Raw genomic sequence first — 26,398 nt, 5'->3', positions numbered from 1 at the left:
GAAAATTTAGAAAATCTTGAAAATGTAATGGCTGAATGTAACGCACGTTGTTAAGCATTTGCAGAAAGGCACTATTGAAAGGCAGACCAATTAGTTATCAGTTTTAACCTTGCGTCACCCTTGTTTTTGTTCTGAACAGAGTACCTAGTGTGATCGGGTCTAGGCCACGCCTACTCAACAACTAGCACCCGGTTGTATATCCAGTTGGGCGTCACAATGTTATTGTTCCCCCACCTGAATGACCAATCAAGTACCCTGGTCTCGGCAGTACATTCCCCCAGGGACTGTACAGAGAAGTTTGGGGAGCGCTGGAAGCGATATTTTCTAAAGGGGGCTATTGTATATTCAATATCTTCTAATATATTCAAGTGCATATTTTCTTCATTTCATCTTCATTTCATCCTAGATTTGTTTTCATCAAGTCTGAACTCTGAAGTTAAATGAGGCGTGGTTTCTGAATTGTGTGTCGATGCACGTTTCGTGTTGGGATGATGATGGAAAATTGGCTAGATTTGTGATTGTTGAATGGGGTTAGTGGTCTTGGTACAGTTAGTGGAACAGGTGGAAGCATGTCTGGAAAGGCAACTAAATATATTTTCCATTGTACAACGGCGTTGCTTGCTGAAAAGAACACATCTACAAGGCAACAAACAACTTGTAGATGACATGATGCTGACCATGATACTGACCCTGATACTGACCATGATACTGACCATGATACTGTCACTGACCATGATACTGACCATGATACTGACATCAGTATCATGGTCAGTCTAGTTTAATGTAAAAAATGATATTTGGAAATCAATGAGATGTTTTCAAAATGATATAAGCAACACAATACACAATCAAAAATAAAGCTTACATTTTAATTGGGTGTGGGGGGTGGTAAGGGGGCACTGGCCAAAAAAGGGACAAACTGAGAAACACTGAGTTAGAACAAAACATTTTTATTTTAAAGAATAGCTAACCTGCAAAGCATCGTGGGTTTATGGATATATTCTCTAAAATCATGACGCCTCTAACCGAGAGGAATAATTTTGAAGGAGCACAGGGCGCTCTTGTTTCCGTCCACCTGGTGATGCAAAGTTATATCCGCTCTAGGCCGCATGATAAAACTGGAGAACGACTTGATACAGGTCTAATCAGTCTAGAGACGGGGAACAGAGGGGGCAATAGATCAAGCCAGGTTGGCGTCTTGATCACTGTGATTCTTGAACAGGTCATATCCGCTCTCAGCGCATGCCGTATTTCAAGACTAATTGTTCCACCACAGCCAGAAACCAATTGTGTACTGAAATTGATTGATTCCACATAAACTGAATCTCCAGCTTCAGACATACATTAATGTATATAGCTGCCCTCTGTCTTTGCTCTTCGTCGTCTAGCCTACTTGCTTATTCATTCAAAGGTAGGCTATAACGCTTAGGGGCCAGGATGCCATAATGCTCTCGCTGCTGCGGTACAGAAATTTTACATCGATAGGCTGGGTAGCATCCATCTTCTCAAAGTCCACCAAAGGTCAGGGGCGGCATAACTTAACAGCTGGTTTGCATTTTATACTAGTCTATATTCTGCACGCTCACTGACAGGGTGGTTCTGTGACCATGGTTGTCACACTTGCTCTGCCAGGCAGACTCTGAGCTGGGATAGCAGCGCACTAATGAATAAGCTATGGTAGAGGGTGCTGCTGGGGAAAGATCGTCCTGCAGGCTATAAAAGGCATCGTGAGGAGCTTGGAAAATTGGTAATCCCCTCCCCCTTTCCAAATGGAGCATCTGGGGAGATATGAGCTGAGTTCTCCTTTTTTCTTTTTTAGCTAATGTTTTGACTAAACAATAACAAAAAAAAACAGCATACTGAAACTAAACCTCCACAGCAGTTATTGCAGTTTTGTCAATAATGGGAAAAGATTGAGCCAGGGGAATGCAAGCCACACATGAGAGCCAGATTTAATCCCGGAATAAACAAAGTGGCAGCCAACAACAAATGATCACATAATTTCTCAATTATTTACTGTCTTTGTGTCCCCAAGCTGTTTGTCTTTTTCATGTTTGCATAACAATGTCTATGACATCTGTGTTAACTTCTGACAACATCTCTGTTAAAAGTCAATTGTCATTGTCATCCAATGTATTTAGTTTGGCAAATAATTGCTATGTAAATCTGTATCAGGCTACTATTTTTATCATACTTTGTCAGCTAGATAAAATTTGCTATTTGGAAAAACATGGCAAAAAGTGATGGAAGCATGCCACTCACACAGCAGTCAATTACCCTTCCTGTCAATCCAATGTTTGAATATGTACAGTACAGTACAGGCAGAGATGGGCGAAAATACATCAAAACGTATTGTGAAAGACATTACAATACTGGGTCAAAAAAGTACAGGTCTGAGAAAAAAAAGACTGATGCAATGATTTGTCATATCATAGATTCATTGCCAAATATTAAGTAAATTAAGTAATTTTTCATGGTGTTTGGAGCAGGCATCCAAAATGTTTAGCACTGTGTGTGAGAGCGCAGGCCAGAGTGACCTTGTTATCGTTGAAAGCTAGACAAGAACTATGGCATGACACTGAATGCACAATCCTACACAGAGCTGCCTCTACGCCTGTACTTCACAGACACCAGGATACTGACCATGATACTGACACCAGGACTAGCGTTGCCAGATTCTGTGAGAGAAACAAGCAACCAGGTCTAGGAAAACCAGCCCAAAAGAAGCGACTATGGGCCACATGAGCACTTTAACATATACATCAGCTATTTGAAAATAGCAGATCTACAAGCTCACAACGCGTCGCATGCTTGTAGATCAGCTATTTTCAAATAAAATCTTGCGGGGAAATTATTAAAGCAGATCTGGCAACCCTGACCAGGATACTGACACCAAGATACAGACACCAGGATACTGTCGATCATGTCACATCGATGCAGAATTGTGCACGGCCGAATCGCGATGCATTGTAGAATTGAAAAATTAACCTCTAGTATGCAAGGGATAATTGATGGCGAGCCGGGCATTGTTGAGAAATAAACCCCCGACAGGATTATTAGATCCCGATGCGAAGCCGAGGGGTCTAATCGTCCTGATTCCCAAGCTCTCCTATAGGTTCAAATCCTGTCAATTATCCTGCTTATTACACGGCTATTTAATAAATTAATAAATTGACCCAAAACTAACAAAACAAAGGATTTCATTGCTCAATGAAAGTAGTCCATTGATTTATGCCAGGTCACGTGCAGTCCCGTGCAGCGCCTCGGAAAACTACAGGAAATGTTGATCAAATAGAATAATTTTTCGGTCACTGCATTGTCTTTTTCTCGCTTCAAATGTTTTCAAAAATATTCTTGAGAGCAATGTTTAGCTGTAAATGACATTGTGCATTTGTTTACATGGCTGCCATGTTGGATACGGCACAAAATCAAGCACGCAGCAGGTGCTCTGAGCCTTTGATTAGACAGCGGTCTGTTGTTGAGCTCAGTGGTCATTATTCCGAAATAACACACAGCTGAATTCAGTGATTGACCAATCAGAATCAAGCATTCAACCAAGCTGTGTGATAAATATATATATATACAGTACACACTGTATTTACTGTCTTATTATGTCTTATGTTGAAATATCAGGATACAGTCATTCTGATTTATGGTGGAGTTGCATGTTTTCATTAACCAAGGATTTTTCAATTGTGTTTCACTTCAAACATGAAGACTAACATCCATGATAACACTTGGAGCACAAGGAAAACTGTTATGAAACATGGAGCATGGTGACTCACAGTGTTAAGACGCTCTCTATGTTCCCAAGCTCCTAGGTTCATAACCCGCCAAGGGTGGCCTACTCTTTACTGCAAAGCATGTTTTGAAGACTAACGACACTTAAGGGACGAGGAGAACTGCAATGAAAAAAAGGAGCATGGCGGCTCACAGCTCGCTACATGTTCTACAGGTCCGGGGTTCAAATCCTGCCACGGGTGGCCTACTCATTACTGCAAAGCATCTTTTGTAGACTAGCATCCATAATAACACTTAAGAAAAAAGGTCAAATACCACAATGAAGAAATACTCTGTTATTAGTAAAAGTCCGAAATTCATTTGAAGTGATGTATGTTTTGCAATAATAATGAAAACTGTCTAGTACTAAAGTCTTCAAATAATTGTAGTGGAGTAAAATACAATATTTGCCTCTGAGATGTAGTGGAGTAAAAGTAAAAGTATTGAAAATTGGAAAATACTCCAGTAAAGTAAAAATACCTAAGAACTTTACTCAAGTGCAATACTTGTAAATGTACATTCCAAAATGTTGTGTTCATGTTACATAAAAAAGTGCTTCCCTGTCCTCTATGGTGCTTCCTATGGTGCTTCCCTGTCATCTATGGTGCTTCCTATGGTGCTTCCCTGTCTTCTATGGTGCTTCCTATGGTGCCTTCCTATCATCTATGGTGCTTCCTGGTGCCTCCCTGTCAAATGGTGCTTCCCCGTCATGGTGCTTCCCCGTCATGGTATTCTATTGGAATACAACATTTAACGTTGGTTCCACTTTCAAAATGTTACGTTTCACTTGCTGTGTTCATGTTACGTTCCGAGCAAGCTTAGGCGCCATACTGAGCGTTGCAAAGTCACCTTCAGCCGACTCAGCGCCGTCCGAGTTATGTCCCGATAGAGACAGAACCGTAAATAATGGTCCCCCCTTGTCTCGGTACCTTTTTGCCGCGGGGGAGCACGGGAGGTGAAGTCGAAGAAAACGAGCACTCCTTTTTCAATTTGACTGTTTTTTCAATCATACTGTAACATATATACTGTGTATATATATATATATATATATATATGTACACACACACACACACACACACACACACACACACACACACACACACACACACACACACACACACACACACACACACACACACACACACACACACACACTTACATATTACCAGCTATACCATTTCAATCTCAAGAGTCTAAGAGACTGCATGTCTATAAAAGCAACAAAATTGTATTTCTGGGGTGCGTATAAAGTGAGGTATAGCAGTCTAACCACATCCTAGGCTCAGTCAGATTGGAAGGATTCCTTTGGGGATAATCCATGAAGTGAAATTGAACTGCAGAGCTGGAATATCATTTTTCTTCTTCCACTGAGGGTTAAAAAAATGAAACAGGACTTAAGTGCTTGACGGATATGAACCCACCTCTCTGAACATCAGAATGACAATGCAATGCTATATTTTGTAGAGAGTGCCTGTAGACTGTAGATGCATTTGAACTGTGAGGCTGTGTGTGTGTGTGTGTGTGTGTGTGTGTGTGTGTGTGTGTGTGTGTGTGTGTGTGTGTGTGTGTGTGTGTGTGTGTGTGTGTGTGTGTGTGTGTGTGCATGCGCACATAAAACAAATAGTATATACAGTACAGACACACAAACAGGCACGCACGCACGCGCGCGCGCACAGGCACGCACGCACGCACGCACGCACGCACGCACGCACGCACGCACGCACGCACGCACACACACACACACACACACACACACACACACACACACACACACACATGTGTGTAGTTGTCTGTGTGTGTGATGTACTGTATAGTGGTATTATCTGAGTACATCTCAATGTCAAATCATAGTATCACAGCCTGACTGGACTGAGGACTTGATTGAAGTCCTATGCAGGCGGCTGGTGAGTCACACTACTACCACATCCACCTATAAAAAAAAACACTTTCACCTAGAAACTCCATTCACAGTTCAAAGATTCCACCTTACTGTGGACATGCATCCTTGAGATGTTTTACTTTGAAATCATTTGTAGTTTTGGAAATATTTAACTTTAAAGTAATGCTAGGTAACTTTTTCAACAAAACTAAAGTTAAATTGTATATCTTTTGTGAGTGGCAAAAGTTTCACAACACCCACTCCATGAATTTCACCCCCGAAAGCCTTTTATACATATATTTTCTATTGAACGGTGATAGGGGTGTCTTTCCCGCGAAAATGACGTCATGTAGCCGGAAAACGGAAGCGGAAATGCACCGGTTTCCTGTTTGGCCAGGAACTACCGCACCGGTTTCCTGTTTGGCCAGGAACTACCGCGCTAATAACAAAAAGGAAACTCACGCTGATTTTAAGAGATTGTATGATTTGAAGATTGAAAAAAAACAGAAAAAGAAAACACAGCTCACGGTAACTAAAGCTCCACTGGCTAAGAGAAACGATCCACAGATCGTATAAAACAATTAAAAGAACGCTTTTTGAAACCCTTCCGTCTTCCGGTGAAAACGAATGGAATTCTGGGTAACAGAGGAATAAATGAACGGCCTGCAGTGACGGTAATGACCAGCAGAGGCTGCTAAAAATCGTTTTTTTGAAACCTGCACTGTACAACTTTAAGCACCCAATGCATTGTCAATGGCAATGGACATTTACAGGGGAAAAAGTACAAACTTTGGCAGGCTACTAGTCCTACTGTATACGTACACCTAGTAACCCCATTCAAACTTTAAAATGTTCATCTTACTGTGGACATGTTTGCCTGAAAATTAATCTTTGAAATGTTTAATATTTTTAGCATTATACTCCTTTAAAAGTTCAGAAATGTATAATGAAGGTCAATGGGAGGATTTTGGCACCTAAAAAAAAATTTCACCTAGAAACTCCATTCACAATTTTAAAATTCCACCTTAATGTGGACATGCGTGCTTGAGATGTTTTACTTTGAAATCATTTGTAGTTTTGGAAATATTTAACTTTAAGCGCCCAATGCATTGTCAATGCGGAAATGGACATTTAGAGGGTAACAAGTAGAAACTTTGGCAGGCTACTAGTCCTACATACGTACACCTAGTAACCTCATTCATACTTTAAAATGTTCTTACTGTGGACATGTTTTCCTGGAAATGAATCTTTTAAATGTTTCATAGTTTTAGAAATATACTCCTTTAAAAGTTCAGAAATGTATAATGGCGGTCGATGGAGGATTTTGGCACCTAAAAAATAAATCAAAAAAACTTTCACCTAGAAACTCCATTCACAATTTTAAAATGCCACCTTACTGTGGACATGCATCCTTGAGATTTTTTACTTTGAAATAATTTGTCGTTTTTGAAATATATAACTTTAAGCGCCCAATGCATTGTCAATGGCAATGGCCACTTAAAGGAGAAAAAAGTTAGTAGATCCATGGGAGCCAGAATTCTCAGATGCTGGGTATCCTTTGTTAGGATTCGATCCCGTGACTTTGTGGTCTGAAGTCAAGAGCTCTTCCAACTGAGCTATTCAAGCACACTAATCTTTGTATATGAAATTGCATTAATGTGATGGGTCATTCCCCCAAATGAATTAAAGGCACGAACTGTCCCTTTAATGTTGTCATTTTATCGACTGGCCCCTGGCCCCTTGCCATGTTGGTAATGTGGCCCACACAGGTTCAGCTACTTGAGTATCCCTGCTCTACGCCATCACCCAGTCACTCTCAGCAGATGTCTCGGCCAGTGCAAACTTTTAGAGTGGAGTCAGGAAAAGGCTCTCTGTAAGCTGGCATGCTTGAGAGGAGAAACCATTATATTAACAGAAAGGAGCCACATTAAAAAGCAGGCGTCTGGATTGAAAACCTCAAAGTTAAAGGAAGTGACCTTTACTGAACCAAATCTGACTCAGCTGCAGTTAAAAAAGCCCTCTGGGTCAGGGCACTTTAGTGTTTAACATCATTTCCGACTGAAGAACATAAAAAATGTGTGTTTCTTCTTCTGGGAAACAGGGCGCTTAGCTAAGCACATTGAGGGATAAGTGATATGCACCAGACGAGGCCGGCCATCTGAACACAACTCAGTGGGAGAGACTCAAAGGGTCATGTAAAGGGGAGTATGAAAATACAGTACACACAAGGTTTTTTGAGAAATGAGTGGAATGGATGAGCACAGAGCAGCTAATGACAAAAAACCCAAAAGGCAGCTGGGGCTCAGCAGCGAGCCGCTATAAGACATCTGTTGTATTCCGTGTGAGAACCACAAAAAAACGAACATACTCCTTGTCCAATTAACCCTTTGAGACCAGGAACGCATCTCTGTCATTTGGCTATTCAAAAATAGCATAGTGCTATGAGCTTGTAGATCTGCTATTTTTGAAAAATCTTGAAAATGTGTGCAAATCTTTGAATATATATTTCTTTAAGAGAACACTTTTGACTCTTTTGCAACTTCTGGGGGTCCCTGGAACAAAATATTTTGAGATGGGGGTCCACGGCCATATCATTTTTGAGAACCACTGATAGCATAGCAAATAGTTTTTTTCAAAAAACAGTTTTTCCTGTAGAAGACATTTGTAGAATCCTCAGAAGCAAAGATTTGAGTTACAGATGTTCGCTTTAAAAAATACGTATATCCAAAGATTTGCACACATTTTTTCACGATTTTTCAAAAATAGCAGATCTACAAGCTCATAGCGCGGCACTCGGTGCCGCGCTATGAGCTTGTAGATCTGCTATTTTTGAATAGCCCAAAGAAATCTTAAAAATGACACAGATGCGTTCCCGGTCTTAATGGGTTAAGTAGAATTAATAAGCCTTGTCCACATCTATTCAACTAGGTGCAAGTGGCAGCTTCCCCGAATTACAGGTCCCAGAGTACCAGAGGGGACAGGGAGAGAAGGGCAGCAGTATAGGCTAAGCGGTTTCTGTGTTTTGTGACAGTCAGGAACCACAGACACACTCGTCCCAGGAGTCCACGTACACGTGGAGTCCCTGCGGGCGGTGGTTAGCAGCGAGACCTTCCTCTCGAGGTCAAGGTCACTCTGGACATGCTGTACTATGCATTCCAAGATGCCAGAGGATACTTGCTCAGCAGCGGATCGATCTGGTCTTTCCCTGACCTCTGGCCTTTAGTTACCTAGGGGGGGACGCATAAACAACATAAGTCTGATAGTTTATTCTTACCTCCCACAGAGCATCATCTGAGATTATGTATGAGCCTGCAGCATTTAACTCTTATATTCAACGTGTGAAAACAAACTGAAAAAATAATTGGGCCTATAAAACGTATTCGAAATTCTGCCCCCAAAAAAAAACAAAACAATGAACCATTTTCCATCTAGTTATTTCCCTGTGAGATAGATGCAATTTGCAATCTCATTAAGCCTCTGAAACAATGCTGAGCTCGAGGAAAACAAAAAAAAAAGCAAATAATGACGCAGTAGTAGCTCCAAAATTAGCATTTTATTTGGATGGTTGGGGTCAGAGATGTATAATTTGTATTCCAGTACATACGTTTCTCCACAAGGCTTCAGTTCAAAACCTTTCCCAGTCTTAAAGCTGATTCAGTAATTAGTGCCTACAATGCCCCCCCCAATACCCCCATACCCCCTCCCGCTCCTCACACCTCTTTTTGGTAGAATTTGGTATTCAAACAGTTGTGCTGACAAGAATGCTATTTTTTATTTGTATTTTATTTTATTTATTTTTTTAGCTCGGATGATTTTTTTCTTCTTTTATACAAAAAAATTTAACTTCTACACATTTAATGTCACCCAGATTTTTTCTTTTTATTTCACTTTGTAAATAAATTTTGGGATCAACATTTGTCATTTTTGTTCTTGTGAAAAGATAAAAACATGCAAAAACTTTTTAATTTGTAGTCCAAATTACACATTTACAAGTTTGGAACTTTTTGCACTTCATCATCATACTACATCAAAAGAAATGAAAAGAAGAAAAAAAAACATTATGTACACACGTCTTTTTACAGTGAAGTAAAAGTTGAAAATATCCAATGATGACTAAGGCAAATGAAGTGTAACATGTACTGTATTAGAACAAAACAGTTTTTGTTTTATTTGCAAAAATACTACACCACTTCAGAAATAAAGAAAACAAAATCTGCTACAAAAGTATGATTTATGACTCCCTTTATTTGCAACCAGCTGCATAAGTTTAAATTCTTTTTTAGTGAAAAAGTCTAAAAGTCTAGCATACTGTACAGTGCTGTTCTTAACGGTTCCTTCCCATCCAAGCTAACAAGGGATCCTTCATGTCTTCGTCTTCATATTTGTATTTAAATAGTCATTTTCAACAAACAGCAGTATTGTGTAACCAAAAAAAAAAAAAAAGCATGTAGAAGCATACCATAGTGTAACATACTTTCTTGTTTTCGAAATCACTCCAAAAGTCAGTACCATTAAAGCCTTGAACATAAAACTAATCATTCAGATCCAAAAAATGTACAAAAAGGCACATTATATCCCAGTGCTTCTGTACTGTGAAATTCAAGTGTAACTGAGCGCGTTCGATACCAACGATCCCAATGGTGACAGTCCACCAATGTCCCGATCCCCACCTGCTCCAAAACCTGGACAATAGCCTATTAACCTAAGCCTTCAACAAGCATATGTATGCGCAGACTACAACAATAAGCCTAGGTTGGTTGTTTTTTGAAAAACAAAAACAAAACAAAATTCATACTCATTTTTAATTTTTTGTACTTTTTCTGTCAAATCCTCTTTCACTCTGTCAGAGAACATCAGTGTATCAGAAGCTGTCCACGTCCCATCAACAGGGGGGGGGGAAAAACAACAACAAGATCCTCTCTCCTTTTCCTTCGTCTTCATTCTTCCACCTCTGTGAGAGGGGGGGGGGCCGCGAGCGCCCCTTTAGTCGTCACTTCCGCCATACATGTCTGCCAGTTTTCTGAAGCGAGGGCCCCAGTCGTTGAGGTAATCGTAGTCCTGGTCGCCCCCGCTGCTAGACGAGTTGAGGGAGCTTAGGGAGCCGGCGGTGGAGCCACTTCCCTCGTAGTCGAACACCAGCAGGGAATCGTAGGGAGGGGCGGTGGGGTCGTTGTCCGCTGCCTTAAGTCCCTGGACACAAGGAAATACAAGAAAACATGGTTAGGTGAGCGGACTGGAGGCAGTGTGTAAACCATACATGGTCAACTGGCGGACCGGGGGCCACCTTCACTTAATGCGGCCCGCAGGTTAATATCGAAACACTGATATATTATTGATTTCAGCTGTTACAATTCCAAACATGCAAACATGAACCGCTTTAATTACTGTACTTCAGTCTACATTAGTAGCTTAATGACTAGTATTAGTCATTAAGTCTTTTTTATGTCCAATGTATTTGTATTTAAGTCCATACAATTTACATAACTAATTAAATGCATTTAAAATTGAATAAAAATTCAACTTTTCAGGATTCCAATGAAAAAAATTGCTCAAAAGAAATCTGATTCCAATTCAAAAATAGCAGATCTACAAGCTCAAAACGCGTCGCACAGTGACGCGTTTTGAGCTTGTAGATTGGCTATTTTTGCTACTTTTGTGTGACATAGAATGGCGAAGAATGGCATTCATTTGGTCATTTAAAAAAATACTAGAGTCTGTCTGCCCGACAGTATATGCAATGTGTCCCTCTGGAGTGAGTGTGGAAATATAGCAGCCCTCTACATCATCAAAGTTGCCCACACCTGGTGTAAACGTACACTAACGTTTCCTGCCAGGAATAACGGATATGAACACATCGCTACCCCGCCCCTGCTCTTGCACGACCCCAAAAGTATAATGTATGCTGGGCTCCAACAGTGGGGTTTTCCCCCTCTGCACACATGTTCAGGATATCAGGTCCTTGTCCAGATTAGTCAGGCTCTAATGTTCCTGTGAGTTTTCCACGGCATTTTGGTTGGGATTCTCCCGATGTTTTCTGGGATGGAGGATTATACATCGCTTGATCAAAAGCCAAGAAAAAGCATGACCAGCCGCCCTCAGATCTCTGGAATCCTCTCCCCTTAATGAGGCAAGCCCTTCCCCCCCCCCCCCCTCTGAAACCCTCCTACCATCACCACTGCCCTCTCCATCCCATCTATCCATGGGCCGAGGACGGCCAGGATAACTCTGGAACTGACACTTTGTAATCTAGTGTGTGGGTGGCAGTCATTTTTCTCCTTCCACTTTCTAACTGCTATCTAAAACTAGGGGTGGCCAGTCTACTCTGACGTAGAAATAAAAAGGAGAGAATGTGTGTGGGTGTGAACATGTCCTTGCGTGAGAGCATGCATACGTGCGCGCATGATGTGTGTGTGTGTGTGTGTGTGTGTGTGTGTGTGTGTGTTTGTGGTTTGTAGAGGTGGTGGTGTTTCCATTTTGAAGATTGTGCTTAACATTCCCAGAAGCCCTCATAGCGTCATGAGAGGTCCTTATGGATTGGTATTGATTTCCCAGCCCATTCCTTAACGGGACTCAGGAGACTTGATGGATTGCTAATCTAGCGGTGGAGATGTGCTTTGGCCATGAAGCACTTTGGATGTGAGCCTAGGCCTCCCGCTCTCTCTCTCTCTCTCTCTCTTATCGCGGCAACTGAGGACATCTAACAAATAATAACTGAATTAGAAGAAACTGTGCAACAAAACACAGAGAGAGAGGAGAGCTCCAGCTCATTGGGAACATGTCAGAGATTTATAGGGGCCTCTAGCCTGTCATTATGGAACTGCAATGCCCTCACAAATGAAAAGATGGATTGAAACAAAGTGCCTGGGCACTTAGTGATTATTTTCTACTTGTTAGCCTTCGTTAAATGTTTGCTCAGGGCTGTGGTGCTGATAATTTGGTGTGAAATATGACAGATGGATCGTTCATTACAATTACAGTCATCATTGCTCTGCTGGTTATAGTCGTCTCCTCCGTCTAGAACCCCAACGCGGCGCCCCACTAGCAGTCTTATAAAGGTTAGTCAATCATAGAGCCCTCCCTGCTAATTCCATTAAAACAGAGTTATTCACTGTACCGGAAACAATGCCCCCTCTTAGTCAAATAGTGAAATGTTCTCAGTTCGGGGGATTTGCTCATCACTCTCTGTCCGACAAGAGAGACAATGGAGATCTGTGATCAAATTGACTAAAGATCGAGTTAAAAAAACAGCCGTGCCATTGGAAACAAGGGACCACATACAGTACAGTATAGTAGTCGAGCAAACCAATTCGTCACTTAATTTTCGCCTCGCTCTCTTGCTGTGTGTGCGTGCGTGCGTGCATGCGTGCCCTCACTGTCTTACACCTAAGATGTGTACATGTCATGGCAGGCTGCGCTAATATGCCAGACATTACCCCCCCCCCCCCCTCATTGAAAACAGAATATAGGTTGAATAACAGAGCTTTGTTGGACCCTCTGAAAGGTTACATTCCTGGGCAGATTTGCGACCTACGCTTACTTTTCTTTTTTATCCCCCACTATTTAATTAGGAGTCAAGGGCTCCATGGCTATGGGGTTGTATGCACACACTGCATGCACAAAATCAGAACCCCCCCCCCCCACCCACACACACCCGTCTCTGGTCCTCTGGAGGCCAGCCAGAGCCATGATGATTGTTCAGGTCAAATTCCAGCTCCCTGTAAGCCGCAGATTCACCATGACTGAGCTTTTAGCGATGTTCAAAATCTGGGATTGAACACAGGCCGGCCGTCATTTGGGGTCCGTAATGCTGAATTTCTGGGTCAGGACTACAAGACCCCCCCCCCCCCCCCCTAATCAACACACACACACACACACACACAGTTCTTGGGAGGAGAAGGAAAAACATTTACGCACCAGGACTCCCTTACAATATGCACCTGGTTCTTTATAGAGCAGTGAAAAGACACCCAACCTCTCTCAATATCGAGTTGGTATGACAAGCAGTGTTGCCAGATTCTATGAGAGAAACAAGCAACCGGGTCTAGGAAAACCAGCCCCAAAAGAAGCGACTATGGGCCACATGAGCACTTTAACATATACATCAGCTATTTGAAAATAGCCGATCTACAAGCTCACAACGCGTCGCGATGCGACGCGTTGTGAGCTTGTAGATCTGCTATTTTCAAATACAATCTTGCGGGGAAATTATAATTAGCAGATCTGGCAATCCTGACTGACAAGTGTATTACAGTATGTGCATTCAAGACACTAAACGAGGAAGTGTGAGTGTGTGTGTGTGTGTGTGTGTGTGTGTGTGTGTGTGTGTGTGTGTGTGTGTGTGTGTGTGTGTGTGTGTGTGTGTGTGTGTGTGTGTGGGGGGGGGGGTGAGTGTGAGTGAGAAAGTGCGAGTTCTAATCTGAAAAACGTGGGAGCGAACTCAAAACGGTGAGAGAGCTCCATTTATAATACTGTGAAACTCTTGTCTGTTGGAGCCGGTGAAAAATACATGACCGTCCTTTTCATTTTACATTCTCCCTTCTTGCTGGAGTCGAATGATGGCCCCGGGGCAACGCAGGGTGCATTGAGCAATGTGCTTCTATGGAAAAGCTTGATGTTTCTCTCATCCCTTATTTCTATGCTGTCACATCTACTACTCTCTCCTTTATGGCGAGGAACATGTACAGTAGTATCATGTAATTTGTTGACTTTACACTTGTCTGGGTTGAAGTCAGATGAGAAACATTTTCGAGTCAATAAAAAAAACTAAAACATAATAATTTCTTTGAATAGAGGTAAGCAAACAATTACAAGATATTAAACTTGTTTCGTATAAACCAAATTGTTAATTTAGATACAATTACTCGATTTTGTCATTCAATTTCAAAATTGTATGCCAAGCTGAAAAACTGTCTTGAACAATCAGCTTGTATAATAAATGGATGTGAAAATCTAACAGATTTTCTATGAGTTAAAGACAAAAAAGACTGCTTGGTTTCTCAGAACTCTGATGTATGCATCTGTTTGACTGTCAAACGTCAGTTTCAAACCTTAAAATAAGCACTGTATATTTTAAATAGAACTGCAACAGAGAAGGTGATAGATGTGTCACATCATTATTCATTAGCATACATCTTTTTTTTTTAACACATTTCAAATGAATGAGTTTAGAAACATAAAACCTTTTCTTGCCCACACATACAGCACACACACACACACACACAGTGGTGGAAAAAGTACTACAATTCTTTACTTAAGTAAAAGTACCGATACTGCAATATAAAAATACTCCGTTACAAGTAAAAATCCAAAATTAAAAATGTACTTGAGTAAAAGTACAAAAGTATTGGCATCAAAATGTACTTAAAGTACCAAAAGTAAAAGTACTAAATATTTGAAAATAGCCGATCTACAATGCGACGCGTTGTGAGCTTGTAGATCTGCTATTTTCAAATAGCCTAGGTATAAAATAGGGCTAAAGTGGTTAATGTACGTTTCATTATATCATAGTTTATATCTGAAAAGTAACTAGTAACTCAAGTTTTCAAATAATTGTAGTGGAGTAAAAGTACAATATTTGCCTCTGAGATGTAGTGGAGTAGAAGTAAAAGTATTGGAAATTGGAAATACTCAAATAAAGTACAAATACCTCAAAATTGTACTTAAGTACAGTACTTAAGTAAATGTACTTAGTTACTTTCCACCACTGCACACACACACACACACACACACACACACACACACACACACACACACACATCACAGGCATGCAGCATGTGATGTCTGTTGGCTGCTGTTTTTTATACCTCATTGATGAAGTCGCCGATGTCTCCGGGGTGTGGAGCCGCTGACCTCATGGGGTACTGAGGCTCAGGATGGAGGGGTCTCTCATCCATGCGGCGGATCCCCACAGGCTTGATGGCGTCGGGCTCTATCGTGTCTGGCTGCTGGAGCTGGCTGAGGTCGTAATCCTGGGGAAAGAAGACGGGACACATGGGGGGTTATAGTACCGAGCCAATGTAAACTGGAGATCCAAAAAAAAAACTACTTGATGACAGCGGCGGCTTTTGGGCTTCTTTTTTTTTTTTTTGCTCGACCGAGAAGTAAAAACGCCTCGAAAAACGGCACCCGTATGAATAGAGGCAAGAACGTGTGTGTATGACGTGAGATTTCTCATAAAAACGCTGCGATCCAAACAAGAGAAGAGAAGTTTATTTAAGTGGGATAGAGGTTCCAAAGTTAGGGAACGCAGGATTTAACCCATTAAGACCTGGAACGCATCGGTGTAATTTTTTGATTTGAGCTAAAAAAAGCATTATTTTACACTTTGGCTATTCAAAAATAGCAGATATACAAGCTCATAGCGCGGCACTCGGTGCCACGCTATGAGCTTGTAGATCTTCTATTTTTGAAAAATCGTGAAAATGTGTGAAAATCTTTGAATATATATATTGTTTTAAAGCAAACACTTTAACTAAAATCTTTGCTTCTGGGGGTCCCTGGAACAACGTATTTTGAGATGGGGGTCCGCGGCCAAATACATACAATTTTGGGGGTCCTTGACATGAAAAAGTTTGAGCACCACTGATACAGAAACATACGTTTTTCAGAAAACCGTTAGGATTTAGAAGACATTTTGTAGAATCGGCCTCAGGTCTTAATGGGTTAATTTGAGCAAAGGCTACGGGCAGGTGGAGGGGAACTTTAATCTGGTTGTTTGTGAAGCACAAGCTTGGGGGGCCAATTGATGCGTTTAATAAAAATACAGCCAACATTGAGGGGTGTCCAAGCTAGGGAGCAAATCATAAGTCGTAGAGCTTTTCCACTAGCGCGCCGTGCTGCAGGAAGTGTGTGTTAGCGACTGTTTTGCTCTAATCAGGCCCCAGACACGGGATGGTGGATACGCATAAGCTATGGCTAATCCTATTAACATTACCAAGGCAACCTGAATGGCTTGCAGTTTGCACACAGAGTCACAGGCAGGGGAAAGAGGAAGGAGCAGAGAATGAAGTGAAGAGAGTGAATACGAGTAGAACGCCCGATCTATACTTCATCGTGTGATGGAATCGTGTGCCGAAAATAACTTGATCTACAAGCTCATCGCGATTTGATGCGTTGTGGGGCTTGTAGATCGGCTATTTTTGGCACGAGAGAGGAGGTGGGAGCGACAGAGAAAGACAATAGGCAAGAGAATGGGAGACGGCGTGTGAGAGAGGATAGCACATGGAAGGGAGGGAGGAGAGAGAGAGAGACAGAGAGAGACAGACAGACAGACAGACAGACAGACACAGAGAGAGACAGAGAGAGAGAGAGAGAGAGAGAGAGAGAGAGAGAGAGAGAGAGACATAGAGAGACACAGTCAGAGAGAGAAAGAGAGAGAGAGAAAGACAGAAAGTGAGAAGTGTGCTGTGACGAGGTAGGAGAGTGCAGCTGGGTGAACTAGATGGCATCGTGGCCACAGAGAGGACACGACGGAGAAAACGGCATCTAAGAATCGGGACGTGTGTGCCTAATAAGCGTGCATGATGGATTGTCTCTCTCTTTAGAAGAGTTTCGGTAATCCATCCATCCATAATATCCTTCTTCAAAATCGTCTTTGCTCGCTTGCACACATAAGTACATGTACCTACACACACGCGCACACACACACAACGCACACATTAAAATAAACATGAGGAGAAAAAATAAATATATATAAACCCTATGCCTGCCTATGCCGAGTAAACAACCGAGACATGCAAACAACCACAACTGAGCATGTGCGGACACTCGACAAACAAACACCTACTCAATTTCACACTAATAAGTATCATCCCAAATCCAAAACAAACACATAGATTATTCATGTGTAATTCGATGTCACGGCCAATGACAGTAACCCTCAGGCCCGGCTGCAAAAAGGACAGTGGCCACCACACATCTCTCACACACACACACAGGATGTGGTCTGTCGTCTCGACTTCACATCATCCTGACCCCTCTGGGACTGTGTGAGGGGGAGGGGGGGGTTCACGACAAGGGTCAGGAGTTAGTGACAGCAAACTGCAACATGGTCTTATAGTGATAGAGTTAACCTGAAATATCTAGCTCTGCGGCCACCCTCATGCAGGGCCGGACTGGGACCAAAATTCAGCTTTGGCATTTTGGCCCAGACCGGCCCACCACAACCGGCGCGCAGACCGCGCAGACCGCCCCACTCCGTCGAGGCACATACAAACGCACGTCCTTCATACCACCACTTTTACTGAAAAGCATCCCAGCCCAAACATTACAGTAACTAATAATTGGGCCGCGCAACCCGGAAATTACCGTAAGAATCCTAAAACGGGAGCAAAAATATAATTAAAAAAATATATATATATACCGTATATATTTTTGGGTGGCCCACTGGGCATATGCCCGGTATGCCAAATGTCCAGTCCGCCCCTGCCCTCATGACATAGCAGCAGAGGACCTGCTATTCACATACAGTAACGTTTATGCTATACACATACAGTAACGTACACAGTAAAGATTCTCAGTGTTAAAGGAGTAGTTCACCCAAAAAATTACTTATTTTCTATCAATGAAGCCTTGAATTCATGGATTTGTTTTGTTTTTGTCGCAAGCCAATAATTTGATTACCGTCTCCTACCGGCTAATGTATCCGGTAGGAGACACAAAGTAGACTCTGTGTCTCCTACCGGAAATACACCCGGTCATCAAATTATTGGCTTAGGAATGCGACAAAAACAAATCCATCAAGGCTTCATAGGGTGTGTAATTGATAGAAAATAAGTAATTATTTTGGGTGAACTACTCCTTTAACTCTAGAGTGTAAAGACAGACCCCGAATGGACCCTTAATATCAGAGTTAACTTTCATCTTGGCATCCCTATGTAATTATAGGCAACAAACAAAAACGAAAATATCTGATCTGTAAGCTCACAGCGTGTCACAATGCGACACGTTGTGAGCTTGTAGATCTGGGCTGGTTTTCCTAGACCTGGTTGCTTGTTTCTCTCACAGAATCTGGCAACACTGCCGCTGTACCACCTATATGCCTGATCTACATTCAAAAACAACACACTAGCTGTTTACACACTCCGGTCTGAACGATAGACCTGAACAACAAACTGTATAATGAATGCATGAAGGAGTGAATATGTTACTCTAAAGGAGAGCTTATTTTTTTTCACTTGAATTTAAAATGAGTGTTTGGTTAGAAGTGGTCTTGCGGTGCAGTCGAAAATTCAGCTTATTTACAGTCACAAATGAGAGAGAGACACCTGCAGTTTATGAATAAATAGGCTTAAAAAACAACAACAACTAAAACAGTGGCAGGTTATTTATTGACTGGATTTGAAATAAAAGTATTTCCTCTTTTCGGCTTCTCCTTTAAAATCAACACTGTATAGGGCAGGGGTGGGCCACTTTGATGATGGAGAGGGCCACTATATTTCCACACTCACTCTAGAGGTCCACATTGCATATACTGTCGGGCAGAAACCTCTTATCTCCGTATTTTAACTTTTTTTGTAAATTAATCCTGTACTTCGCCATTCTATGTCACACAAAAGTAGCAAATATAGCCTATCTACAAGCTCAAAATGCGCTATTTTTGCTATTTTTGAATTGGAATCCTGACTTTTTTTTTGCTATTTTTGAATTGGAATTCTGAAAAGTATCATTTTTATTTAATTTCAAATGAATTTAGTTATACTTACGTTAACTTTATGAACTTAAATAGAAATACATTGGACATAAAAAAGACAATAGAATGTTAATACTAGTCATTAAGCTACTAATATAGACTGAAGTAATTAAAGCGGGTCATGTTTGCATGTTTGTAATTGTAACGGCTGAAATCAATAATATATCAGTAATCCGATATTAACCTGCGGGCCGCATTAAGTGAAGGTGGGGGCCGCATGTGGCTCAGAGTTGTGAGGATTGATCTCCATCCTGTTGTTTCTCACTCACCAACACGAACAACATGACATTATTTCTACAAGATATGTTTCTTTCTTTGGGCGAGCGTAGCCTGGTGCAGTCACCCACTCTCCTGAAAATGATTGCCCCGCAAACCGCAAACCCAATACAAACACCGCAATGGCAGCAGCAACAAAAATCAAATACTGGTAAGGCGACCAATGGCCTGACACTTCAATTTCCTCCCCAGCGGGAGATAGGGAGAACAGAGGTGGGCATTATAAAGACCACATCGCCAGCAAAGTCAGCCTCATTCTTTTTTTTTCCTTTACCCAACACTGACTCTCCGATTCTACGGCCCGACAAGACCATTTCCTCCTGGCAACCTGCCCTCCTCTGCAGCACTCCAAATGGAAAACTTGTTTTCCTTCGATCAATCTGTTCCTTACTCTGCTTCCTTTCTGCCTTTGAGAGGTGTTATATCATAAAACGGTTTTATTTCAACATGTTCCCTTTCACAACAGTTTAGAGAGATCAACCGACTGGGATTTTTGTGTGGGTGCATATCCCGTCTGTGTGTGTGTGTGTGTGCGTGCGCACACACACACGCTACCGCCCGCCTAATCACCAGCAGATGTGTAATGGCTTTGCAGTCATATCGTTACCTTAGACAAGAGCTCCATTATTACACCCCAGCAGCTGTCTGTCTCTAAATGACATTAGCTTTCCAATTACAAGTCTCTGAGGCTAATTTAGCCCCGGTCCGGCCTGGGGAAGGGCTCTCCCACTCATCATCTCTCCTGTACCTGAAGCCCCATGTGGACTCAGGAAACATTTTAGCCAGCAGCAAGAAAACAGCCCATTTGTATGACTATGAAACGATTCGCTCCTTGCTAACAAGAGGCCATTATGACAATTGAATTTTGAGAGTGTCGTACGTGCGGGCAATGAGGCTATGGCTATCGGCATAACGCCGCTGTCGGGTGGAATGAACCCTTGCATGTCCAAAACTATTAATTCTCATTAACCCATTCAATCCGGATACGCATCTACGAATGTCTTCTAAATCCTAAGTGGTTTCAGAAAACGTATGTTTCTATATCAGTGGTGCCCAAACTTTTTCATGTCAAGGTCCACCCAAAATGATATGTAATTGGCCGAGGACCCCCATCTCAAAGTATTTTGTTTCAGCCAGGGACCCCCCCCCCCCTCCCATCCCCAGAAGCAAAGATTTTCGATACAAATGTTCGCTTAGAAAATATATAGGCCTGCATATTCAAAGATTTGCAGAAATGTTCACGATTCTTCAAGAAATAGCAGATCTACAAGCTCATAGCGCGGCACTCGGTGCCGCGCTATGAGCTTGTATATCTGCTATTTTTGAATAGCCGAAGACATAAAAAAAAAACTATTCCAATAGCACATAATAAATAAATGAATAAATAAATAAATATGGTGATACAATGTTTTCACCTGACAGTGACGATAGTGTGACGTGTGTGTGTGTGTGTGTGTGTGTTGTGCGTTCCACCGCACCTGATCCTCCTCTCCTCCTCCCTCCTCGTCGTACTTGAGGATGTTGTCTCTGACGTCGTCCTCGGGGTCGATGAGCAGCAGCTTGGCGTGGCACTCCTTATCGCGTCGCTTCATCCACACCACGAACAGCAGCACCAGAACTGCAACCAAAAGAGACCAGATCTCACGTTTACTAAAAGCATAATAAACGATGTACACATTTTTCTAAGATAAAAACAATCCAATCCGGTGTTTTAGAGCTCGGACAAGGGGCCTGATCAGGGCTATCTTTATGCTAATCCTGCAGTAATCTAGCAGTATCTCGGATGATGTTTGCCTCTATCTTTATAATCCCTGTGTCCGTGTGTGTCAAGGCCTTATTTATACTTAATACTAGATCTAGATCTAAATAGCAGAAAATAGCAGATCCACAAGCTCATGAACGCATCACGGTTGCAGTGGTGTATAAAGTAACTAAGTACATTCACTCAAGTACTGTACTTAAGTACAATTTTGAGGTACTTTTACTTTACTGGAGTATTTCCCCATTTTACTTCTACTCCACTACATCTCAGAGGCAAATATTGTACTTTTACACTACACTCCACCACAATTATTTGAAAACTTTAGTTACTAGTTACTTTGCAGATATAAATTATTACATTATAAACATACATTAACCACTTTAGCCTTATTCTATACCTAGGCTATTTGAAAATAGCCGATCTACAAACTCACAACGCGTTGCGACGCGTTGTGAGTTTGTAGATCGGCTATTTTTACAAACATTTTAGTACTTTTACTTTTGGTACTTTAAGTACATTTTGATACCAATACTTTTGTATTTTTACTAACTCAAGTAAATCTTTTAATTCAGGACTTTTACTTGTAACAGAGTACTTCTACATTGCAGTATTGATACTTTTAGGTATACTTTCAGGTATTTTCAGCACTCGACAGCATCGTACAGCGTACGCATAAATTGGGCATTAAGTGTGGGCACAGCTGATTGGAGGAGGAGGAGAGGCGGGGGAGAGGGGGGGGCACTCACTGAGGAGGATGATGATGCAGAGGAGGATGGCGATGATGGCGCCCGTGCCCAGGCCGGCGGCCATGATGTGCTGCGCGTCGGTGCAGTAGCCATTGATGTCGCACTGGCACACTTTGATGCGCAGGTAGGACGTGTTGGACATGGGCAGGTTGCCCGAGTCGGTGATGATGATGGGGATCTCGTAGATGCCGCTTTCCAGGAAGCCGATCTTCATGCTCACCTGGGCATAGTCACCTGAGAGAGTCACACACACACACACACACACACACACACACACACACACACACACAAACACAGAGAGAGAGAGAGAGAGAGAGAGATTGGTACTTCAGCGTTATAAAATAAGCTTTTAACACATTAAGGCCTGAGGCTTTACAAAATGTCTTCTAAATCCTAACATTTTTTTGAAAAAAACCTATGATGCTATATCAGTGGTTCTCAAACCTTTTCATGTCAAGGACCCCCAAAATTATATGCATTTGGCCGCGGACCCCCCCCCCCCCCCCCCCATCTCAAGATATTTTGTTCCAGGGACCCCCCAGAAGCAAAGATTTGATCTGCAAATGTTCACTTTAAAGTATATATATATATTCAAAGATTTGCACACATTTTCACGATTTTTCAAAAATAGCAGATATACAAGCTCGTAGCGCAGCACCGAGTGCCGCGCTACGAGCTTGTAGATCTGCTATTTTTGAAAAATCGTGAAAATGTGAAAATAGCCCAAAGAAATCTTAAAAATGACACAGATGCCTTCCCGGTCTTAATGGGTTAAACGAATACAATAAAGCCATTTAGAGAAAACATCCGAACGAAGGGGGATTAAGTCAAAACAGTCATTTGTAGTGCCGGTGTTCACAATATGATTATGACCTTATTACCACTTTGCAACGAGTATGCGGCGTGAGTTTCCTAGTACCTATCTAATCCAAAATATGGTCAGGATTTAGATTTTGCAGCTTAGAACTCTACTGAATACCTTCTGATAATACCGGTTTAGAATAAATTCCCTGCCTGCTATAATCCATATGCCCGTTATCCTATTAAGATATACTCAGTGCGTTATGACTCACTGCATCTAATCGCTAACACACAATACATGAGGCATTTCCCTCATATTTGTTCTGAATGAGAATAATCAATTAAAGGCCGTTTCCCAATGTAACACTTTAATTCCATCTGCACTGCAGTATGGAAAATAAGTTACAGTATATTTGTACAATGGACATTTATATTTGCTGAAATTTCCACATATCACTACACTACTTTGTGTGTGTCCAGACTGCAGCACAAATTAAACGCTAAATTGCAAGAATAATATTCACAATATTACAGACGTACCAATCTTTCAATAAATTAATGCCGGTAATAGGCAACAATGTTCATTAACACATTGGGTGCCAGAGGTTTATTAAAATATTATACGTTGAGTGCCAGCATTTCTTCCATCCACTTGCGTTATACATTTCGTGCTGTGAGAAGCCCCGACGCGGAAATGCATGTAAACAAAGCGTGCGTGCGAGACGGCGGAGGGTCCCGACTAACGCCTGGAACAATAATATTTCCAACACGACCCTCCATTGCAGCGTGATCGCCGATCGAAAACGGCTCGTTTCCACCACATTAAAAAGAAATGGAGATATTAAGCTTTTAATCAAGGAGATAACATTGAAAACGCCGACCGGAAGGATTTTTGACATGGAGCCACATCCAGCCTCTTCTTCTCAGAAACTGCTTGGGTGATGTCAAAGTTTCGTTTTAGCGCCCCACGTGGCCCACATGTATAAAAATAGAATTGGGTCAAAAACGGTCCGGACCGTTTTCGGCACTTCTCGTTTGGACCCTCAAAAACGGTCCGGACCGTTTTTGGCATTCAATGTGTTAATGCTCATTTGGTTTTCAAATCCAAAGCATGAATATGGACCATGATTAAATGATTATGATTGGTGATGATTATGTGTTGTTGTTGTTGTTTTAACACATTGATTGCCTAGATCGCATATATGCATTCTTTCAAATCCATCACTTTATTGCCTAGATCGCATATTTGCGTTCTTTCATTTTTGGGGGAAAATTCCACAAGGGGAGACCTAACACAGCTTTGGAACGATCGATCGTCTCTCAGAGAAGAAAAATGTGGATGTGACATCATTCCAAAAAATGTCACTTCCACCCGCCCCAAAGATGGGATTTTCAGAAAAACGGCTGTAACTCAGTTTATTTTTTTCTTTGAAAACCACCCGTTTTCAGCGGACCAAAGCTCCAAAATGGCGGATCGCGGTTGGAAACTTGTCGTTCCCATGGATACACAGATCCTTCCGTCTAATCACAGGAAACCTTTTTCGTGTGTTTTTTTTTTACACAATGTCGGTTCCACGACGTTTCAAATATCATCGCATTGAGGTAATTATACACCGGCACGGAGATAGAAAACTATGTTTAATATCTTGGCAATCAATGTGTTAAGGTCATATTTAAGCTGCAAACCTGAATTTTGATGAATAAAATGTTATTTTAAACAATCTGTTGTTGTAGGTTGTCTGCCTTCTCTTCTATTGAGAACTGTGTAGACTGGCTGACAAGTGATACTGCCTGAAGCTTATAAGCGCAATATTCCCCCTCACCAAGTGGGTGTTCTGTTTTAGCTCAGCGGTACAAATTTGGCTCTAGACCCAGTTTGAATTACGGGATTTCCGTTTCAAATAGTGCTACTAGTAAATAATAACAATAATGGCAACACACTATTAACCAATTGCTACATGCTGCAAACGCGCTCATGTACTTTGTGTCTTCTCACTTACCACTGAGTCTTGTGATGGTCCAGTTTCTCCTAACGTCTTGTGGCCTGTGGGCCAGCTCGAAGGCAAACGGGCCGGCGTTGGGGTTCAAGTCTTCGTCCAGCGCCGTGATGTTGATGGCATTGGGCTCCGGTTTCTCACACACCTCGGCCTCCTGGGGGAACACTCGCGGGGCATTGTCGTTGATATCCAGTAGGAAGATCTGAAGGGTGCCTGTGCCCGTTGCTGACGGTATGCCTGGATACCCGCGTGGGCAACGCATAAAGACAAATAACAAAATATTTATGAGAACGTTGTATAATGCAACAACAAAAACACAAAGCAAGTCCTTCTTCTCTGGAAAGCACATTAAAATAGGGCACTTCAAACAGCTATCGGTTCATGTGGGCGAAGACCGCATAATGATCTGAGAAGCTAATCTCAAATGGGGAGGGTGAGTCAGAGCGACCGACCGATATTTGGGCAATATCTTCACACCCACATCGTGTGTGCGTGCGTGCGTGCGTTTGTATTACTATACTTGCGAGGACCAAACGTCCCCACAAGTGTAATAGAATGTGAGAAATAGATGTTGTGAGGACCATTTTCTTGGTCCTCACAAGATAAATTGTTATTTTAAAAGTTGAAAACATATTTTTAGAGATAGAAAGATTCATTTAGGGGGTTGGGGTTAGATTTTCCCCTATTGTATACTTAGTTGTGAACGTGCGGCGATGTCAAACACCGGAGAATAGCCGATCTACAAGCTCACAACGTGTCGCAGCGCGACACGTTGTGAGCTTGTAGATCGGCTATTTTTCAGCTTTAGACTTGCGGTTAAAAATGCCCCCAAAAATATCATAAATCAATTATAAAATCGGCTTCCTAAAATGTTGATGTTCTCGGAAATATAGTAGTACAAATTTGTGTGTGTGTGCGCGGGTGCATGCTTGAGCATGCATGCCTACGTGAGCGTGTGTGTTAAGCACATGCATGTGCCTGAGGAATATCTTCCTGGCGAAGAAGGCCAACGGGACGGGAATACTAAAAGCGCACCCGGCAGACAGAGCCCACTGTCACCTCCTCTCAGCATCCTCTTCTATGCATTCACTGCAGTTAAGAGGCTTTTTTACCATTCTGGGCCACGCTCAAAGGAGCTAGTCATCCAATCCTGACCCATTAAGGCTGAGAAACCTGCTTTATTGGTGGAGTTTTTAAGCTTATTGGCCTGAGCCATGCTCCACAGAACAGGGTAAACCTGAACAGAGGTAAAAATCATGTCGGTGCAGAGAGAGGTGACTATGTCCCGCACGCTACACCTTCGGTTCTAGGATCGCTACCACATTAACCTTCGACTAAAGCTTCGCCGGCATACCAGACGTGCCAAGTGCTTGGCGCAGAAGCTGCGCCCTTCAAGCATGGATGCCGCTTTTGTTGCCTCTGAGGAAAAGAAATCCTCCAGAGATTGGGTGCACTGATATAGCAGTG

General features: G+C 42.0%; 1 protein-coding gene across 1 annotated transcript in view; it reads right to left on the bottom strand.

Annotated features, from left to right (window-relative positions):
• Window positions 1-9,373: 9,373 nt before the first annotated feature.
• Window positions 9,374-26,398, bottom strand: part of LOC308092913 (cadherin-2-like) — an 82,762-nt gene continuing 65,737 nt past the window's right edge. Inside the window, exons 12-16 of the mRNA XM_080439045.1 lie at window positions 24,935-25,168; window positions 22,134-22,367; window positions 21,104-21,243; window positions 15,463-15,627; window positions 9,374-10,849 (exon numbers count right to left, since the gene is read on the bottom strand). Of these exons, the coding sequence (XP_080295171.1) occupies window positions 10,643-10,849; window positions 15,463-15,627; window positions 21,104-21,243; window positions 22,134-22,367; window positions 24,935-25,168 (980 nt within the window). The 3' untranslated portion in view covers window positions 9,374-10,642. The remainder of the gene's footprint in view (window positions 10,850-15,462; window positions 15,628-21,103; window positions 21,244-22,133; window positions 22,368-24,934; window positions 25,169-26,398) is intronic.

Source organism: Gymnoscopelus braueri (genome assembly GCF_963280865.1).
Source record: "Gymnoscopelus braueri genome assembly, chromosome: 10".
In the NCBI taxonomy this organism is placed as follows: domain Eukaryota; kingdom Metazoa; phylum Chordata; class Actinopteri; order Myctophiformes; family Myctophidae; genus Gymnoscopelus; species Gymnoscopelus braueri.
Note: the sequence above shows the minus strand (reverse complement) of the source record. Positions and strands in the feature narration are given on the sequence as shown.